At 48.8% G+C, this 15,269-nt stretch overlaps 7 protein-coding genes across 7 annotated transcripts; 4 read left to right on the top strand and 3 right to left on the bottom strand.

The window, feature by feature from the left end:
• Window positions 1–65: 65 nt before the first annotated feature.
• On the top strand, window positions 66–1,055 carry N7489_011784 (uncharacterized protein; the record flags this gene model as incomplete). The annotated part of the gene is made up of 2 exons (XM_056717533.1): window positions 66–300; window positions 346–1,055. The coding sequence occupies 2 exons, from the start codon at window positions 66–68 to the stop codon at window positions 1,053–1,055; spliced, it is 945 nt and encodes a 314-aa protein (XP_056565155.1).
• Window positions 1,056–1,150: 95 nt separating this feature from the next.
• On the bottom strand, window positions 1,151–2,933 carry N7489_011783 (uncharacterized protein; the record flags this gene model as incomplete). The annotated part of the gene is made up of 3 exons (XM_056717532.1): window positions 1,151–1,714; window positions 1,783–2,845; window positions 2,902–2,933. 3 exons carry the CDS (start codon window positions 2,931–2,933, stop codon window positions 1,151–1,153), a joined length of 1,659 nt encoding a protein of 552 aa, XP_056565154.1.
• A 584-nt stretch (window positions 2,934–3,517) lies between these two features.
• On the bottom strand, window positions 3,518–4,695 carry N7489_011782 (SDR family NAD(P)-dependent oxidoreductase; the record flags this gene model as incomplete). Its single annotated transcript, XM_056717531.1, has 5 exons — window positions 3,518–3,586; window positions 3,662–3,798; window positions 3,857–4,335; window positions 4,408–4,523; window positions 4,600–4,695. The coding sequence occupies 5 exons, from the start codon at window positions 4,693–4,695 to the stop codon at window positions 3,518–3,520; spliced, it is 897 nt and encodes a 298-aa protein (XP_056565153.1).
• Window positions 4,696–5,415: 720 nt separating this feature from the next.
• On the bottom strand, window positions 5,416–7,212 carry N7489_011781 (cytochrome P450; the record flags this gene model as incomplete). Its single annotated transcript, XM_056717530.1, has 3 exons — window positions 5,416–5,792; window positions 5,850–7,002; window positions 7,084–7,212. The coding sequence occupies 3 exons, from the start codon at window positions 7,210–7,212 to the stop codon at window positions 5,416–5,418; spliced, it is 1,659 nt and encodes a 552-aa protein (XP_056565152.1).
• A 633-nt stretch (window positions 7,213–7,845) lies between these two features.
• On the top strand, window positions 7,846–9,423 carry N7489_011780 (uncharacterized protein; the record flags this gene model as incomplete). Its single annotated transcript, XM_056717529.1, has 1 exon — window positions 7,846–9,423. The coding sequence occupies one exon, from the start codon at window positions 7,846–7,848 to the stop codon at window positions 9,421–9,423; it is 1,578 nt and encodes a 525-aa protein (XP_056565151.1).
• A 1,882-nt stretch (window positions 9,424–11,305) lies between these two features.
• On the top strand, window positions 11,306–12,028 carry N7489_011779 (uncharacterized protein; the record flags this gene model as incomplete). Its single annotated transcript, XM_056717528.1, has 1 exon — window positions 11,306–12,028. The coding sequence occupies one exon, from the start codon at window positions 11,306–11,308 to the stop codon at window positions 12,026–12,028; it is 723 nt and encodes a 240-aa protein (XP_056565150.1).
• Window positions 12,029–13,595: 1,567 nt separating this feature from the next.
• N7489_011778 (uncharacterized protein) lies at window positions 13,596–14,048 on the top strand (the record flags this gene model as incomplete). The annotated part of the gene is made up of 1 exon (XM_056717527.1): window positions 13,596–14,048. One exon carries the CDS (start codon window positions 13,596–13,598, stop codon window positions 14,046–14,048), a length of 453 nt encoding a protein of 150 aa, XP_056565149.1.
• Between the last annotated feature and the right edge of the window lie 1,221 nt (window positions 14,049–15,269).

The raw sequence follows: 15,269 nt of genomic DNA, 5'->3' as shown, positions 1-15,269 counted from the left end.
GAGACCAGACTATATAAGCTCGCTTTACAAACACTGAAACACCAGCTACACCACAATCAGCCACCATGTCAGAACCTATAGTCCAGTACTATCACATCCACGACTTCACTTTCGAGGACGGAACCGGCCCGACGTCGATCCAGCTAGCCTACCTCGACATCAATCCAACTGCAGACAAGGCAGCCCTTATTCCGACCTGTTTTCGCGGCCGGCTTGCGACAACCCTGACCTTCAGCAATGGCGCCCTCAAAGACTACAGAGTCATTGTGGTGGCTTTGTTTGGAAATGGCGAGTCTTCGAGTCCATCCAACATGACCAACTTCCCCCGTCGCTGAACTACCAAAGACTGCGTTCGTGCTCAGCACCAGCTGATAAAATCATATCTCAACATCCGAGTTATTGATGTGGTGGTTGGTTTCTCTATGGGAGGACAGTGTTCGTACTACTGGACCCTGATGTACCCCGAGCTAGTCCGGAACGCGGTCATAATCTGCTCGTCGGCTCGTACCAGCCGTCACAATTACCAGTTTCTCGAGGGACCGAAGGCTGCACTGGAGTATTCCGTCGATTACAAAAAGGGAGAAAACAACGGAGCCTCCTCACAGGCATCGGCCGGGCTGCGGGCTTTTGGCAAAGCATACTCGGCTTGGTTGACAAGCCCCGAATGGTTTGAGAAGGAGATGTACAAGTCCATGGGATATGAGATGTTGGCAGACTGGGATAAGGATGCAGCTGGGAACAATTACTACAATTGGAATCCTGATGACTTGCTCGCCATGGTAGGCATGTGGCAGAGAGGAGGTGTCACTTCGATCTCGGGAGATGCATCTTTACAAGAAACGCTGTCACGGGTCAAAGCAAGTGTCCTGGTGATGCCGTGTTCAACAGATCAGTACTTTCGATGGGAAGCATCGGAGAAGGAGGCACATGCGATTCCTCGCTCTACGTTCAGGGTTATACCATCTGCATGGGGCCATTTGGCTGGATTGGGTTATAACGCTGAGGACAAAGCTTTTATGGATCAGGCGATAGCTGGATTTTTGAGGAAGCAGTGATAAAGGAAGACTTGGAGGACATATTTCTGATATGAGCTTGATAGAGTATCATTTAAGTATATAGACCAGGATAGGCCAAGAAAGTCGACGAGATATTATTCGCTGCGATCACTCGTGCTCTCAAGTATCTCTCGGCCGCGTTCAAACAAAGCCGCGGCTTCAATGAGCTGTTCATCAGCCCAACGCCTTGCGACAATCTGCATACCAACGGGTAGAGGGACACCTGGATGGCCTTCGGTCGTGGAAAAGCCACAATGCACATTCATCCCGGGGTGACCCGTAACATTGAAGGGACAAGTGTTGCTGGTCAAGCCAACAGCGACACCAAGTCTATCTAGGATCGAGGCCCTTCTCCCGTCGGGACCGTTCGGATCCGGGTGAGGCATCGCAACTGTAGGCGCACAAGGCGTGACGAGGATGTCAACATGCTGCAGGGCGGCATCGTAGGCAGCTCTGAGTGCAAAGACCAGGCGATGGGCCTTTGCCTCCAGGCCTCCCTTGCACGACTTCCTAGCAAACTTCTCACTCAGCATGATGTTGACTACAGCTGGGTTGCTGCATGTCAGCGTGTCGTATGTCTCCTGGGACGGAGGCCATTTGATCTGCGTATGCGGCGAAAGGAAAGACAGGTGACCAGAGGGTTTCCCTGGCACAGATAACTGGACATGGAGGGCCGGGTTGCTGCTGTCCAGATTGCTGGACCTTGTTGATGCATTGGAACGGATACCTCGACGACAGAGGCCCCGACAGCTTCGAAGTATCGCGTTGCTGCTTTGTAGACGATGTCTCGAACGTCGGGAGCAACTCCGGGCATGTGGAAGGATTCCTCCAGAAGGCCAACCCTCAGCTCCTGACCAGGTCTCGATGTAGACCGCATCTCTTGTCTCGCCTGGAGCAGCAATTTCAGGTAAGGCTTTACTTGATGTACTAAGGGAGTTTCAGGGGTCATCCGAGGGTCGTAGCCATCGTAGCCTGCCATGACCTCCAACAGTGCGGCGACATCTTCAAGCTCGGCCGCCAGCGGACCCAGGTGATCGATCATGGGCGACATTGATCCTGCACCAGTGTAAGGAACTAGACCAAAAGTTGGCTTCAACCCGTAGAGACCGTTGTAAGAGGCCGGGATTCGCACTGACCCAGCCTGGTCGGTGCCGATAGACAACTCCACAGTGTAACCCGTCGACGAGTCGCTCCTTTTTGATGCCAGGCGATGAGCCGCAACTAGAACTGCAGAGCCACTGCTGCTTCCACCAGCGGTGTAGTTGTGCAAGAGCGGATTATGAACTGGCCCTGTCGCTGAGGTGAAGGACAGAGGAGACGCACAGAAGCTTTCGCAAGTCGACGTCCCTTTGATAATGCCGCCGGCTCTGAGAATCCGCGAGACCACGACTGCATCAATAGGGGAGATGGGATACCCGTCTTCCTGATGGAACAATGTTTGGGGCATGCCAAGCGTGGTCGGCAGCCCTCCGACAGATATGTTGTCCTTGATGGCAACTGTACGTCCACGTAATAAGTTGCTAGCTGGAACCGCAGATCTTAGATCGCATTGGTGGCTCCAGCCGTTAAATGGATTATCTTCTGGTGCTGGTTTCACGAATTTGCGATTTTCCAGCGTCTCCTGAGGAAGCAAATCTGGCGGAATGTAGTCGGATGCATTGTCGATGCTTCTCAAGATTGTCTCAAGCGACCGCAACAGAGTAAGGTAATCCTCTGCGTCTTGGTTATCCAGAGTCTCAACGTGAAGCTGGGCTGCGAAATACCGTAGATCTGTCTCGCTTATGTTGGAGCTATGTCGCTTGTTAGGTGTCGAGATGATCCAAGTTCATGTACAGGGATTGCTTACCCTACACCATCTGAGATTGATACGATAGACATGGCGATGATTTGCTCGAGCTGAGAGAGGAGGTGCTATTGCCCCAGGGTATTATGGTTCCCGCTTTGGTCACGGCCTTGAGGTGGTTCTTAAAGGAGTAGTGTTCAAGCAACCCTTTTATGTCTTGGGCATGTCGGCCGATCCGACGGGGATTTGCAAGCTATAGCCCAGGCCCGCACTAACAGATAAGTTGAGATATCCAGCATACTCAGATTGGTGTCGCTCGTACCTTTCCGCGAGAGTGTTGGTATGGATTCGCAGTCATGTTCTGCAAGGGTGTCAACCGAGCGTGTTGCCGCGTGTTCAGCTTTAATCTCTATTCCATTGTGGAACAATTAATAGCCCAGTAATCTAACAGACTAACAGGTGAAAGCAATGTGTGTATATAGATAGATGTATATAGATTCCCTTATACGCAGCATCGTGAAGTAGGCGAAGACTGCCGAATAATGAAATAGGCAGTTGAGAGAAAAGTCGACATTGGATAGGGATTAATCCCATGTACTAAATTGCATGCAACATGCTGGTTCGACTGATACATGTCCTGTTCTTGCCAATAATTTCTTTCTCTAAATGCTATATCCCTTCATTCTTGACCATTGGCAAGCAGAATGCGGCCTCCGTCAACACAAAGTGATATTCCATCCACATAGGCCTGAACACGAAATTGTCAGTATTCCACCACAGCAAGTGGGAATAGGAAAACTCCAAAAGGGCTGCTTAGACTTACTCCCGCACGGCTGACGAGGTACAAGACAGTGCCAGCAATGTCATCCTCGTTTCCTGCTCTCTTGGCAGGTACCTTGTCGAAAAGGGCGCTGAAGAGGTTGCCTTCCTCTCCAACAGGGTTCATGTTGCTTGGAACAACTGTATCCATCAGAAACTGGGTCCATCCATGTGGGTTATAACGCCCGATTCCACTCACAGCCTGGGTTGATCCCCACCACTCGTACATAGAAGCGGCTGAACTTGGCTGCCAGCAGCTTAACCAGGTGATCAGTTGCAGCTTTGCTCGTCGCATAACTCGTTAGGTCCACGTTCGTCACGTTGTGCATGCTTGCGCATGAACTCGTTATAACAACCACTCCGCGACCCCCATTTCGCCCGAGCTTGCCATCGGGCAATTCCAGCCGCGAGGCCGCCTCTAGCAATGGGAGGAAAGCCACGGAAAGGAAGTAGTGGGCAATTGTGTTGACGCGAAATGTATCATCCCAGTCCGAGTGTCGTGAGGACCACATGGAAGTTTGCAGCTGGGATAAGGATGCCTTGAGCACGTTGCATTGGACAGGGGGGTCGCGCCTGATGCCGGCGTTGGAAATTAACATGTCAACGTGCTTTTCTTGCTGGCCAATCTGACCGGCAAGATTTTGGATGGCGTCCTTGTCAGAAACATTGCAAGGGATTCTGGGATTCACATTAGAATAGCCTGGGGGCTTTTCCTTTGTACACGTTGAGTTCGTTATTATCCGAACTTACCCATGTGCAGATCCTCCAGCTTCCCTACCGAGTTCGTTGAGTTCCGCCACGCTCTTGTCAGTGGACACGCTTGGTAAGTCAACGAGGTATACCTTGGCGCCATTTGCCACGAGCCCCTGTTACTACAAAGTCAGCTGTTAAGTAATAGCAGCATAACAGTATATGGAGCTGCAATTTCAACGATGCACCCACCCTGGCAATCATAAAGCCCAGGCCACTGGCGCCTCCTGTCACAACTGCAACGTACCCCTTGACCCCGAACAAACCATCAGTAAGAAGAGAAGACATATCGACAAGGTAATGGATGAGTTGTGCTGGTGCCTTCGTAGACGAAGTAAAGAACCACGACGTTTGGGCTACTTCAATAGGGCATTGGTAAGCGCTATCTTCCCCGTCGGACTGCCCGACGAGTCGTCGGGAATTCGACTCTGGGGTAGTATGATTATTTCGGGCCATTCCTACGCAATACCTTGACGTCGACTGCCTAGCCTGATTTCCTAATCTCGTTCTCATCTCGTTCTCGGTTATGCGGTATTACTAGGTTTTCGTCTCGGCCTTGATGCTGATCGATGCACGCTGGGATCTTATCGTCCTTGTGGTTACCAATTAGACAGATTTACTGTCTTGGCAAGCAGCTACTATTTACAGTATAATCAAAAAGATGTCGGTCACACATAGTGCTTACAATCGCTGTTGTTTAACAACTTGTTTATCTGGACGCCGAGCAGCCAACACAACACTGGGACATCCAAGAGTCCCCAGATATATATTGCTTTGTTTAAGAGATGTACTGTTATGAAAGAATAAAATAGGTGCCGTTGTATACCTGTTACTTTCTAACATGGACAGTAAGGACTATAGGAAACAGCTTTCACACCAAGTGTCATGTGTCAGAACACGCTCCATTAGCGATGTAACTGCTCCTATATTGGCCCCCGCATATCCTGAAATACATTAGGTACACTAAAAGGCTTTGAGCACACACCGACAACAGTATCCAGAACAGGATTACTCCTTGTAGTGCTCGCGAGTCCTCTGCTCAGCAAGATCCAAGCACTCGGACGTCATGGCCGCGTCACGGGGAACGAGCTTGACCTTGAATTCCCTTGGAATAGCAACCAGCGCCGTCTTGAACTGGTTGTACTCGACATAGTCAGTGTTTGGCGGGCTCTCCTTACTCGCGACGATCTTGTAGGACAACAAAATCCTCACCAACGCGGCGTACAAGAGGCGAGAGGCGAGGTACTGGCCCGAACAAGCACGGGAACCAGTACCGAAGCTCAAATGACCCAAGCCAGTGCTCTCAGCCTCGGTGGGAGGGTTGAGGGTCTTGAGCCAACGCTCCGGGTTGAAGCTTCCAGCATCAGGTCCGAAATGATCGACATCTGTACGCGTCAGAGCTTGCAATATAGCCAGGACAACTATTTCAGCGGGCCACTTACCATGGTTACCCGCTTGGGCATTAATCAAGATCATAGTCTTAGGAGGGATGATGGCACCATTCCAGTTGACCTCGGAGACTGTCTTGCGGGGAAGACTCATGGAGCTGACGGTGTAGTATCGGCCAGCCTCCTTGACAATGGCATTGATGTAGGGAATTGTCTCCTCTTTGAAACAGCTAGTCCATGCATCGCGGTCGTCAGGGTAGTGTCGCTTGATGTCCTCGTAGGCCCGGTCCTGCCATGCCTGTCCTTGTTTGGTTGAGAGAGATCCAATGCAGGAGGTTAAAGTCCCGGGAATAGTCTCAAAGCCACCGGACACGAGAGACAAGCAGATCGAAGAGACTTCGACACCAGAGAGCTTCGTCTCCTGATCCTTAAGGATAGCAGCAGAGATGCAAGGCTTATCCGTACCGTTCTTGATCATCTCGCGGACCTTGTTCAAGAGGAGGTCCAGATAGGTGTCACGTCGCTGACGAAGGTCCTTTGAACGGGTATTCTTCTCGTTGTTGGGAAGGTAACGAAGTGCCGGGATGTAATCCTGCAGGTTCTCAGAGGCGCTACGTAATAGGGAAATAGACGATCCCACATGGAGAATCTCACGGAGCAGTTCGTCGTAGACAGCGTCCATACGGATACCGTAGCAGAGCGTCAGGGTGGTGTTGAGTGCATAACGCTGGATATAAGGGCGAATGTCAATCTCGATCTGACCGTTGTGGCTGTCCTTTTTCATATCTCGTAGGATGCAGTAGCTCTCCAGGTCAAACATGGGGTAGTAGTTCCTCAAGGCAGGCCGACCCAGAGCAGTACCGGCAGCCTTGCGCTTCTTTTTGCAGGACTCATCCCAGGGCGAAGATCCAATGGTAAAGCCCTGGGTGCTGCTGATGACGCCGTGGAAGGTGTAGAGCTTAGGGCGGTCAATAACTGCATTCTGGCTGCCGAGGAGCATCTTCTTGCAGTCATCAAATGAGTTGACAACGACGGCCCTCGTATTCCCCAGCTTGATCTGGAAGACAGAGTGGTTGTACTGGCGCCACCATTTCTCGCAAACAGTAGCATGATCCTCACCGAGCTTGAGAAGATGTCCAAACATAGGAACAGCACCAGGGATCTCCGGCATACCCTTGATGTGAGGAATGTCGGTGGTATACATAAACTGTCGATATTGTCAGCCAAGAAACATTGAGAAGAAACTAGCAATGGCAATGCCGCCCGTTTGGTCACAAGCACAACTTACAGTGTAAAGCAAATAAGTGAGGAGCACCACCACAACCGCCGTCAAAACTGGTCTAGCATGCTCCTGTTCCTTGAGTTGGTGCCATTGATAGCTCAGCCAATAGTTGCCTTCATAGGCCTTAGCATCCATAATAAGTGAGAATAATAAGTGTTGACTTGTGAGACTTGGGGCAGTGGAGAATGTGTCGTTAGTGATGGTCGAAGTTCCACAGGTTGTCGGAATGATCCATCCTTAACAACTATCACGAAATCGAATAGATGCTTCCTTATGCTGCTTCGTCTGGGTAGGACTCCACACCTCCCCTCAATTCTGGAATAAGCAACGTGACGATGCTTTCGTGTGGTGAGCGGATGATCCGACGGTGTCGAGGTATTTTCATTATTTACCCCTCTCAAGACTAGTCGCAGCGGTACTGCCGAGTAGATAAGGCTTCGGCTAGTGACTGCGTCTTCCCGGGGAATTTTGCATGAATATCGTAGTACATTCCCTTTACCATGGCAGATACCGCGGCAGTTTCTTTCCGACACGATCGGCATGTCCGACGACCGATTATTCGTCCGATATTGGTATCTCGTATTGTGGATCAAGGTCGATAAGGGCGATCCAATGTAGTCCAAGGTACGTAAATCCATCCAGTATAAGGCTTGTAGATAAGCATGAACCTGGAGCATGAACCCTTATATGGTGTAAACCAACCTAGGTGCATATGTAGCTATATCCAGCCCACATCACCCCCACTTCAGATCAACAATATTGAATACCATGAATAATATATTACCAAAGGAAAAGTACAACCAAGAAAAACATGACTATCAGACAAACCAGAGAGCCGATTCATTTGCTGTAGAGGAGCCGCTCCACCCGTCTACCAAACGAGATCTCAATGCACGCCATGCGCTCTTCATCGCCTGGGGTGGCACTGTTGGTACTGGCCTTTTCATTACCACTGGCAAGGCTCTTGCGACCGGTGGACCAGCATTCCTCGTCGGGAGCTACGTCTTTGCGTCTATCTTGGTGTACTTCATCCTTACGGGAGTTACTGAGATGGCCACGTTTCTCCCCGTTCGCGGAGGCTCTATGAGTCGGTACGGCGGCCGCTTTGTGTCCAGGAGTCTTGGCTTCGCCATGGGCTGGCTCTACGTATACTCCTTCGCCATACTGGTTCCCTTCGAACTCACGGCATGCGCTATCCTCATAGACTTTTGGCAACCCGGTATCAACAGCGCGGTTTGGATTACCATTCTACTAGTCTTGTTGGTCATTCTTAATGTCTTGCCGGTACGATTCTACGGCGAAGCGGAATTCATCTTCACTGGTGTCAAACTGGCTACCATCATCGGCCTGCTTCTTCTGTCATTTATCTTGTTCTGGGGTGGAGGTCCTGACAGGAATAGACTCGGGTTCCACTACTGGAAAGACCCTGGTGCCGCAAACACTTTGATCCTGGAAGGTGACGCTGGCAGGCTCATTGCCGCTATCGCGACTGTCGTCAGCAGCATCATGCCCTTCACCTTTACACCCGAGATGGTGGTTGGAACAGCAGCTGAGATCAAAGAGCCGAGGAAAAATGTACCAAGGGTCGCAAAACATTTCACCTGGCGCCTGGTTGTTCTTTTCGTTGGCAGCGTCGTCGGCATCTCGGTTATCTGTCCCTCTAATGCCCCCACCCTCACGAGCGGAAGTGATGCTGCATCCTCACCGTGGGTTGCGGGCATCCGTCAAGCTGGAATAGGCGGCCTGGACAGCGTAATTAACGCCGTGGCACTCATCGCCGCTTGGTCAACGGGCAACGCGTTCCTTTACCTCTCCAGTCGATGTCTTCACTCCATGGCCATGGAGGGTAACGCGCCTCGAATCTTTCAACGTTGCACTGCAAAGGGAGTGCCCATCTACGCTGTGGGGGCAACGGCTTGTGTCTCTCTTCTGGCCTATTTGACACTCAACTCTTCCTCGGCGGCTATCTTGAACTGGCTATTGAACTTAGTCAATACTGGCGGGTTCTTGTCCTGGGTCTGTTGCTCTATTACATATCTTCGGTTTCGAAGAGCCTGTGAGGTGCAAGGGATTCCCAAGTCAGGGCTCACGCAGAGATCCCCGCTTCAGCCATACTCGTCATGGATTACGCTCATTTGTTTTAGCATTTTGTGTCTTCTGAACGGTTTTACAGTGTTTTTCCCCTCCGAATGGTCGATCCCTTCATTCATATCAGCATACTTAGGTTTACCGGCATTTTTTATTTTGTATTTTGCTCACAGATTCACTTATCGCAAAGAGCCATGGGTTATTCCCTCGCATCTTGTGGATCTACAGCTAGATCTAGCAGAGTTGGATGATCATTGAAATTTCTCTCTTCTCTCACCTGGAAGGAGAACTATGTCATCAGATTCTTACAGGTGGCACTTGGAAATAGCTCGGAGTTACAGCGGTGTACAGTATAGTCGCCAGTGCGCTATATCGTATTTTTAGCAATTTCTACTCAGAGTAATAAGTTGATACATTCGTTGTTCAAGACAGGTTGCTGGTTCGAGGACCAAAGCCGCTCCTTCCCTAAGAGTGTAACTTCCTTTGATAAAAATATCGATGATGGAATCTTCAAGCCTCGAATAGGCCAGCCAGACCATCTGATAGGTATGAATGCATCAAATACCAGTCCGCACGCCAGCAAGGAAATGGAAGAAGGCAATGCTGACCTGAAGCTACATAGGATGTCTTCCAGGGCTAGGCGTTTTCCTCCTCAATTGCAGTCCAGATAAGCTCTGCAAATTCGTGGAGCAATATGTTTTAGGCAATACCAGAACCCCCCTCTCCTTCTCGTGGTTCATTCAATAACAAAAACTAAAGTGGAATAATCAAATCTCCGCCCTAGGTGGTGTGTTCCTAGCCATTTCCCCCTCTTTTTATCATCTTCTACGCAACTTGAGCATGCTGTGGGAACGACATTGTAGGAACCTAAGATTTGATTTTCGATATTTCCTAGACCTCGTTCGATATCGATAGTGATGCCCATTCTCATCCGTCCGTTTAATTCACGCACCGAGCAATGTCTCTTCGCATTTTTCAGCGGTCTGTGAATATCCGACTTCAAGAGCTAATGTTGGAAATTGATGCCCTTGCCGTATTGGACTCCATGCCCGGTCCGCTTGTTTTTCTTCGATCCTCGCCATCGATACAGGTGGATGGTATTAACACTGCAAATATAATCTCAGGATCCAGATATCGGAGACCAAGGCAGGATCCAGACTATGCAGCATACCTCACCATGGAAGACTGTATATGAGGATGGAGACAATGCTGGTCTCCGGTGAACGCGGGGTTCAATAAGACGTTGAAAGTCTCAGCGTGAGATATTGGTAAAAGAACGTTGATCTCGATGACTGAGATGCTGACCGTGAGAGATACGGATCTCAGATGGGACCGGCGTCCCCCTTCCTCGGGTTCTGAAGTACGGCTGTCTCGTAAGATGAGACAGTGAAAGCGACGAAAAAGTGAAAGATTCGAAATTGTAAGGATGTAAATAGATGGCGGACCTAAATGTAGGCTCTGCATGGATTTGCACATACAGAGATGTGAGAGTGTATGAAATCTCTGCTCGTGGGATCGACAACAACAAGCAAGGTAGTAAACCACCAAGGTCCAGACTAAAGTGGTCTAATCTTTGTTGACGATGATAGGATGACAATCACCCGGCAGAAATCTGCGTAGAGACCCTGCCTCTCATCCCTTACAGGCCTAGCAACAAGCTGTAGACCTAAAGCTATTTAGGCAATTCTCCGGGCTTGGTGGGGGTGAGTTGTAAGCTTCGCTAGACCGAGGTCCCGAGTAGTTTGTTGTAGAGAGATGCTGGGCTTGGCACTAACCCCTTTGCACGTCGACCGTTCGACCCTACAATGATATGTGTTGGGGTGCACATCGAGGATATTGATCGATGGTGAGGTCGGATCAATACTGAGTCCCTGGCCTCATGACCTATTAAGATCTACAATTGAGATGAGAATGAAAAGGCTGTACAATATGTACATATTTCTCCGAACGCGGTTTAGTCCATTTAGGTTAAGCTCGGGGACATTAGTGATTTCCTTTTCGGGATGCGGATGTTGAAAGCTGACTGCTTTTCACCCCTAAAGACTCAACTTGATTCTACCCACACCACTATCAAACAAGCCTAACCCGAATTCGCATTCTAAAGGATATTCGCAGTGATCTGCTCCATCAAATATTCAAAATGACCGATATACTTCCCCGCGAGAGGGCTCTACAGGAGTCTGGACAGATCAACACCCTTCAGCAAGAACGCTGGGATCTCTGGCGTGAGGAAGAATCCGAAAATACCGAACCTTTCAATATCCATGAACTACTCCGGACGGAAGTCAAACTTCGGGAAACTGCTCAGCGGGAGGTTGCCCTTAAAGAGAAACTCGCAACCTATCAAAAGCAACCCACCACCGATGGAAGTTCCGCTCCCACAGAAATAATCCAAGGCTTACGCGCGGAGGTCACAATGCTGAATGAGAAATATTGGATGCTGGAGCGGAAATGGTGGTCGATTAAAGGTTCATTAATAGAAGGCCCGTTAGCCCGAGGAATGAGGTTATGGCGATCACACCCAAAGTGGTATATGCATTGCGTGCTACGCGAAGATTGTGCCGGGAGGGGAGGATGCTGTGGCAGGGACTGCGGGTGCTGTTTCAATCGCCATCTACCAAAACGGAAGTTCGCAGCCGGTCATTGCACTGTGGAATGTCACTGTTGTGAGAAAGCTCGTGGATTTGAGCTCAGCTCCGAGCAAAAGGCGCGAGTTGAGAAGATGTTCGATCTTAGTGTTGACCGGGGGTATTTCAAAAGGATCCGGCATGCCTCGTTGCTGGGGCTCATACACCTTAACCTCGACAATCCTTTTGATCTTATTGAGGATCCTCCGCCAAGGTATGAAGCACAGGCAGTGTGAACAACTTCTTGGGATCTAGCTAGTCAAACTCAAGCATCCATTACGGAATTGCTGTTCTGAATTGTGCCTTGGGGCAATGCTTAGCACTAGTACATATTCCGGTATAGTAGGACCGGCCTTTTTTTGGTAGGCTTTGGATGCTTTCCCTCAATGGAATCTTTCAATTTGTTCTCTATGCATTGGACATATATCACTACGTTCAATGTTGTCAATTTTCCCTTTGTTTGTCATCTCTTCGTTTCGAAAGGCTCTCGGCCGGCCGTGGCTTTTTCATCCCACGTTGTTCGCAATCCATCAACACCTCAGATATTTGACCGTGCTTTGCGTTACACATCTTGTCCCCTGATAATATTTCCTTCTCGTTGAATCGAGCGTCATATTGTGGAGCCGGGCACAAAGGAGCGGAGGGACACGGGTAGACAACAATGCTGCGACGCTTGCCATGTTTTTCAGCCAGACGGAAGTCGAGGAATGGACAGTCGATCGGGGGAGGGATCGCTCAAATGAGCACGCTGAGCCGAAGCCGGTCGAGGGGATGATCTGTGAATGTTTATTTCTTCGATTGGAGCCTTGCGATATGTTGCGGAGGGGCACATTGCGGTAGCAAATTCCCATTCCCCTTGCATGCATGCCCCCGTAAAAAACTGACGGGTAGTTTTTGTAGTGCGCCAAAAAGGTATTTGGTTATTTCTTATATGTAGTGTTGTCTTCGAAATGACGTAAGATGCCATGTGCGTATTCTAATTCTAAAAGCTAAGGATTTCATCTCCTGCAGTCATGTCTATGTTCCCCATAAATGCTGATTCAAGCACGGAATGTGGAGATACTGCAGAAATAAAGTTTTCTGCTGTTTCATTCCCGTTGCGAGACATATGTCCCTGGCAATGTAAATATGTAAAACATGTAGAATTTGAGATGCTTGAAGTTGCCTTTTGGGATATTGGTGGTATATTTAGGACCTATAATATACATGTAGGCGTGCGAAAAACCTCAGTGAATTTATCCTATTCACTGACAATAGTATCTAGCCGATTCTACGGCTTCTCATAGAAGCGCTCTATTGGAGTTGCGCTTACTATGTTAGCATTACCTAGGTATTCTTTGTCACGCATTTTAGGTAGGCGGTGAAGTATGTGGGCAGAACAATTCGGCTAGAATCGGCTCTGGCTCGGCCCGTCCTCGGTTCGGCTCGGCCCGTCCTCGGTAACCCACCGCCCGAACCTGCCTCTTCAAGTGCACCGCCTTTGGGGTATAAAGGGGAGCTCGAGCCCCCGGACCTCTTGCTCTTCTTTTTTCCCCCAACTTCTCTTTGCCTACTGGCTAAGATCAAGTGTAGTACCTGTTCTAATCAGCTTAATCGCTGATTGTTCTGCTCAGCAGAACATCTGATTATTCCAATCTTTGGACCTTGCGACTTGGCCTCTATGCTTGCATATGCCTCGTTGCACTGTGTCACTGGGCTGACACTACCCCCAGTTGATGCGACTCCTTCCCTTTTTTTCATCAATTATTCGGCTTGTCCGGGTGTTTGGAGAAGAAAATTGCTATCCTGTCTCGTTGACGCGTTATGACCAACCTACAAGTGCGACGCGTCTCAGACTCGGTCCAATCTCCACCGGATACCTTCACCTTTTCATTCACCAACTTGAGAACGTGTCTGATCAATGACCCTCAATTCTTCAGGTTCATTGGTGCCAAATATGCCGAGGCAGCTTTTGAAACCCCGCCAGCTCGTGAACCCGTAGAACTCTCCGCCTCCCGAACATTCGCTATGCAATTCATATGTCACCTCCCCAAGCTCTACACTAGCACCGTGGCAAAAGTTTACGCCGTTCACCAGAGTCTTTATATGATCGTCGCAGTTTACACTTACAACGTCGGCTTCAGAAGGTCCACAAATCCAGCTATTCCCTTCTACTCGAAGGTCAACATTGAGAGGAAGTTGATTATTATTTTTGCATTATATCTTCAGGTCCAGCCCCAGTGGATGGGACAGGTTCAAGGGGGCTGCATGTCCTAGACTGGCCAGGATATGCAGGCCACCGTAGAACACAAGAGACAGTCTCCGTTGGCCGCCGTGATCGAGGTCCCAAATGATTTACTGTCTCATATCCGAATTGTCAATTATTCCATTCCGCTCAATAGTGCCAATCTCAGGGATCTTGTGTTGCATTCTTTCTACGTATTTCTCATTTACATCTGTCAACTTCATATGTAACGCCGTTGCCTAGCGAGCCCGTCTTCAGAGACAATGACCTATTTGCCAACCCCAACAATAAAAAGCCCAGATCTCTCAACTCTTTTACCCATTCGTGTTGCCTATACACTCCCATGTCTCCCACCTACCAGACCTCTCCTAGCAACAAGCCTTTCAATATGTCTTCCAGGATACTTGATTATACGGTCTACACAATTAAGTCTGAGGTGAACACTACGATGGCTTTTTGGAGGCCTCCTCCCATTGTCAGTTTTATAGCTAGAGTACTGGAAAGGCAGATCAAACAATAAAACATATAATTTACATTTCTATTGACATACAACCAAGAATTTTGTGCATTATAAAACAGACTCATTGCGTGAATGCTAGTTGGTGTGACTAGGAAGATAGCTATTATAGATCTGTATCCAAGGACAGATAATCTTATGTGAGGGTTCCGCTGGTTATTGAGAGGATACTATGTCATTCAAACAGTTAGTGAAACAGGCTATCCAGTGGTCAAATAGTACCTCTATATAACCGTGTGAAGGGTACCAACACCACCCAGTGTTTGTGCACCAGTCGTTACAAGATTTTCCACCACTTATTAGAAACTAGAAGTTAGGTATCCGTTGGATGTCCTGCTCATGCAAAGGATATGAAACAACACTACGTAGCTATGTTGGTGCGATTGGCACGGTGTTGCAGAAGAAAGAATAGTTGAGATTTGACAAATGAGGATATTAGTCGGATGTATAAGGAGTGTTACTTTTGTAAATATACTGCCAATGGAACTATACTGTATGTATAGGATAAATTAGACCTATTCCAAGGTACTACTGGGTAGTACTAGTAACAGATTAAGAGTTGTCTAATATCTTCATACTTGGAATAGAGACACTTTAAGGACCCCACCCTCATCCCCTAGTCCTGGTATAGAATACCAAAAAGAGCAACTAAGCCAGACTTTTATTGATTGGAAGAAGCGTGAACTGAAATGCCTGCAACACGATGCAAAAGCGTAAGCAATCTGCGTCAGCAGTC

Source organism: Penicillium chrysogenum, assembly GCF_028827035.1.
Source record: "Penicillium chrysogenum strain IBT 35668 chromosome Unknown utg000005l_segment0_segment0, whole genome shotgun sequence".
Classification (NCBI taxonomy): domain Eukaryota; kingdom Fungi; phylum Ascomycota; class Eurotiomycetes; order Eurotiales; family Aspergillaceae; genus Penicillium; species Penicillium chrysogenum.
Note: the sequence above shows the minus strand (reverse complement) of the source record. Positions and strands in the feature narration are given on the sequence as shown.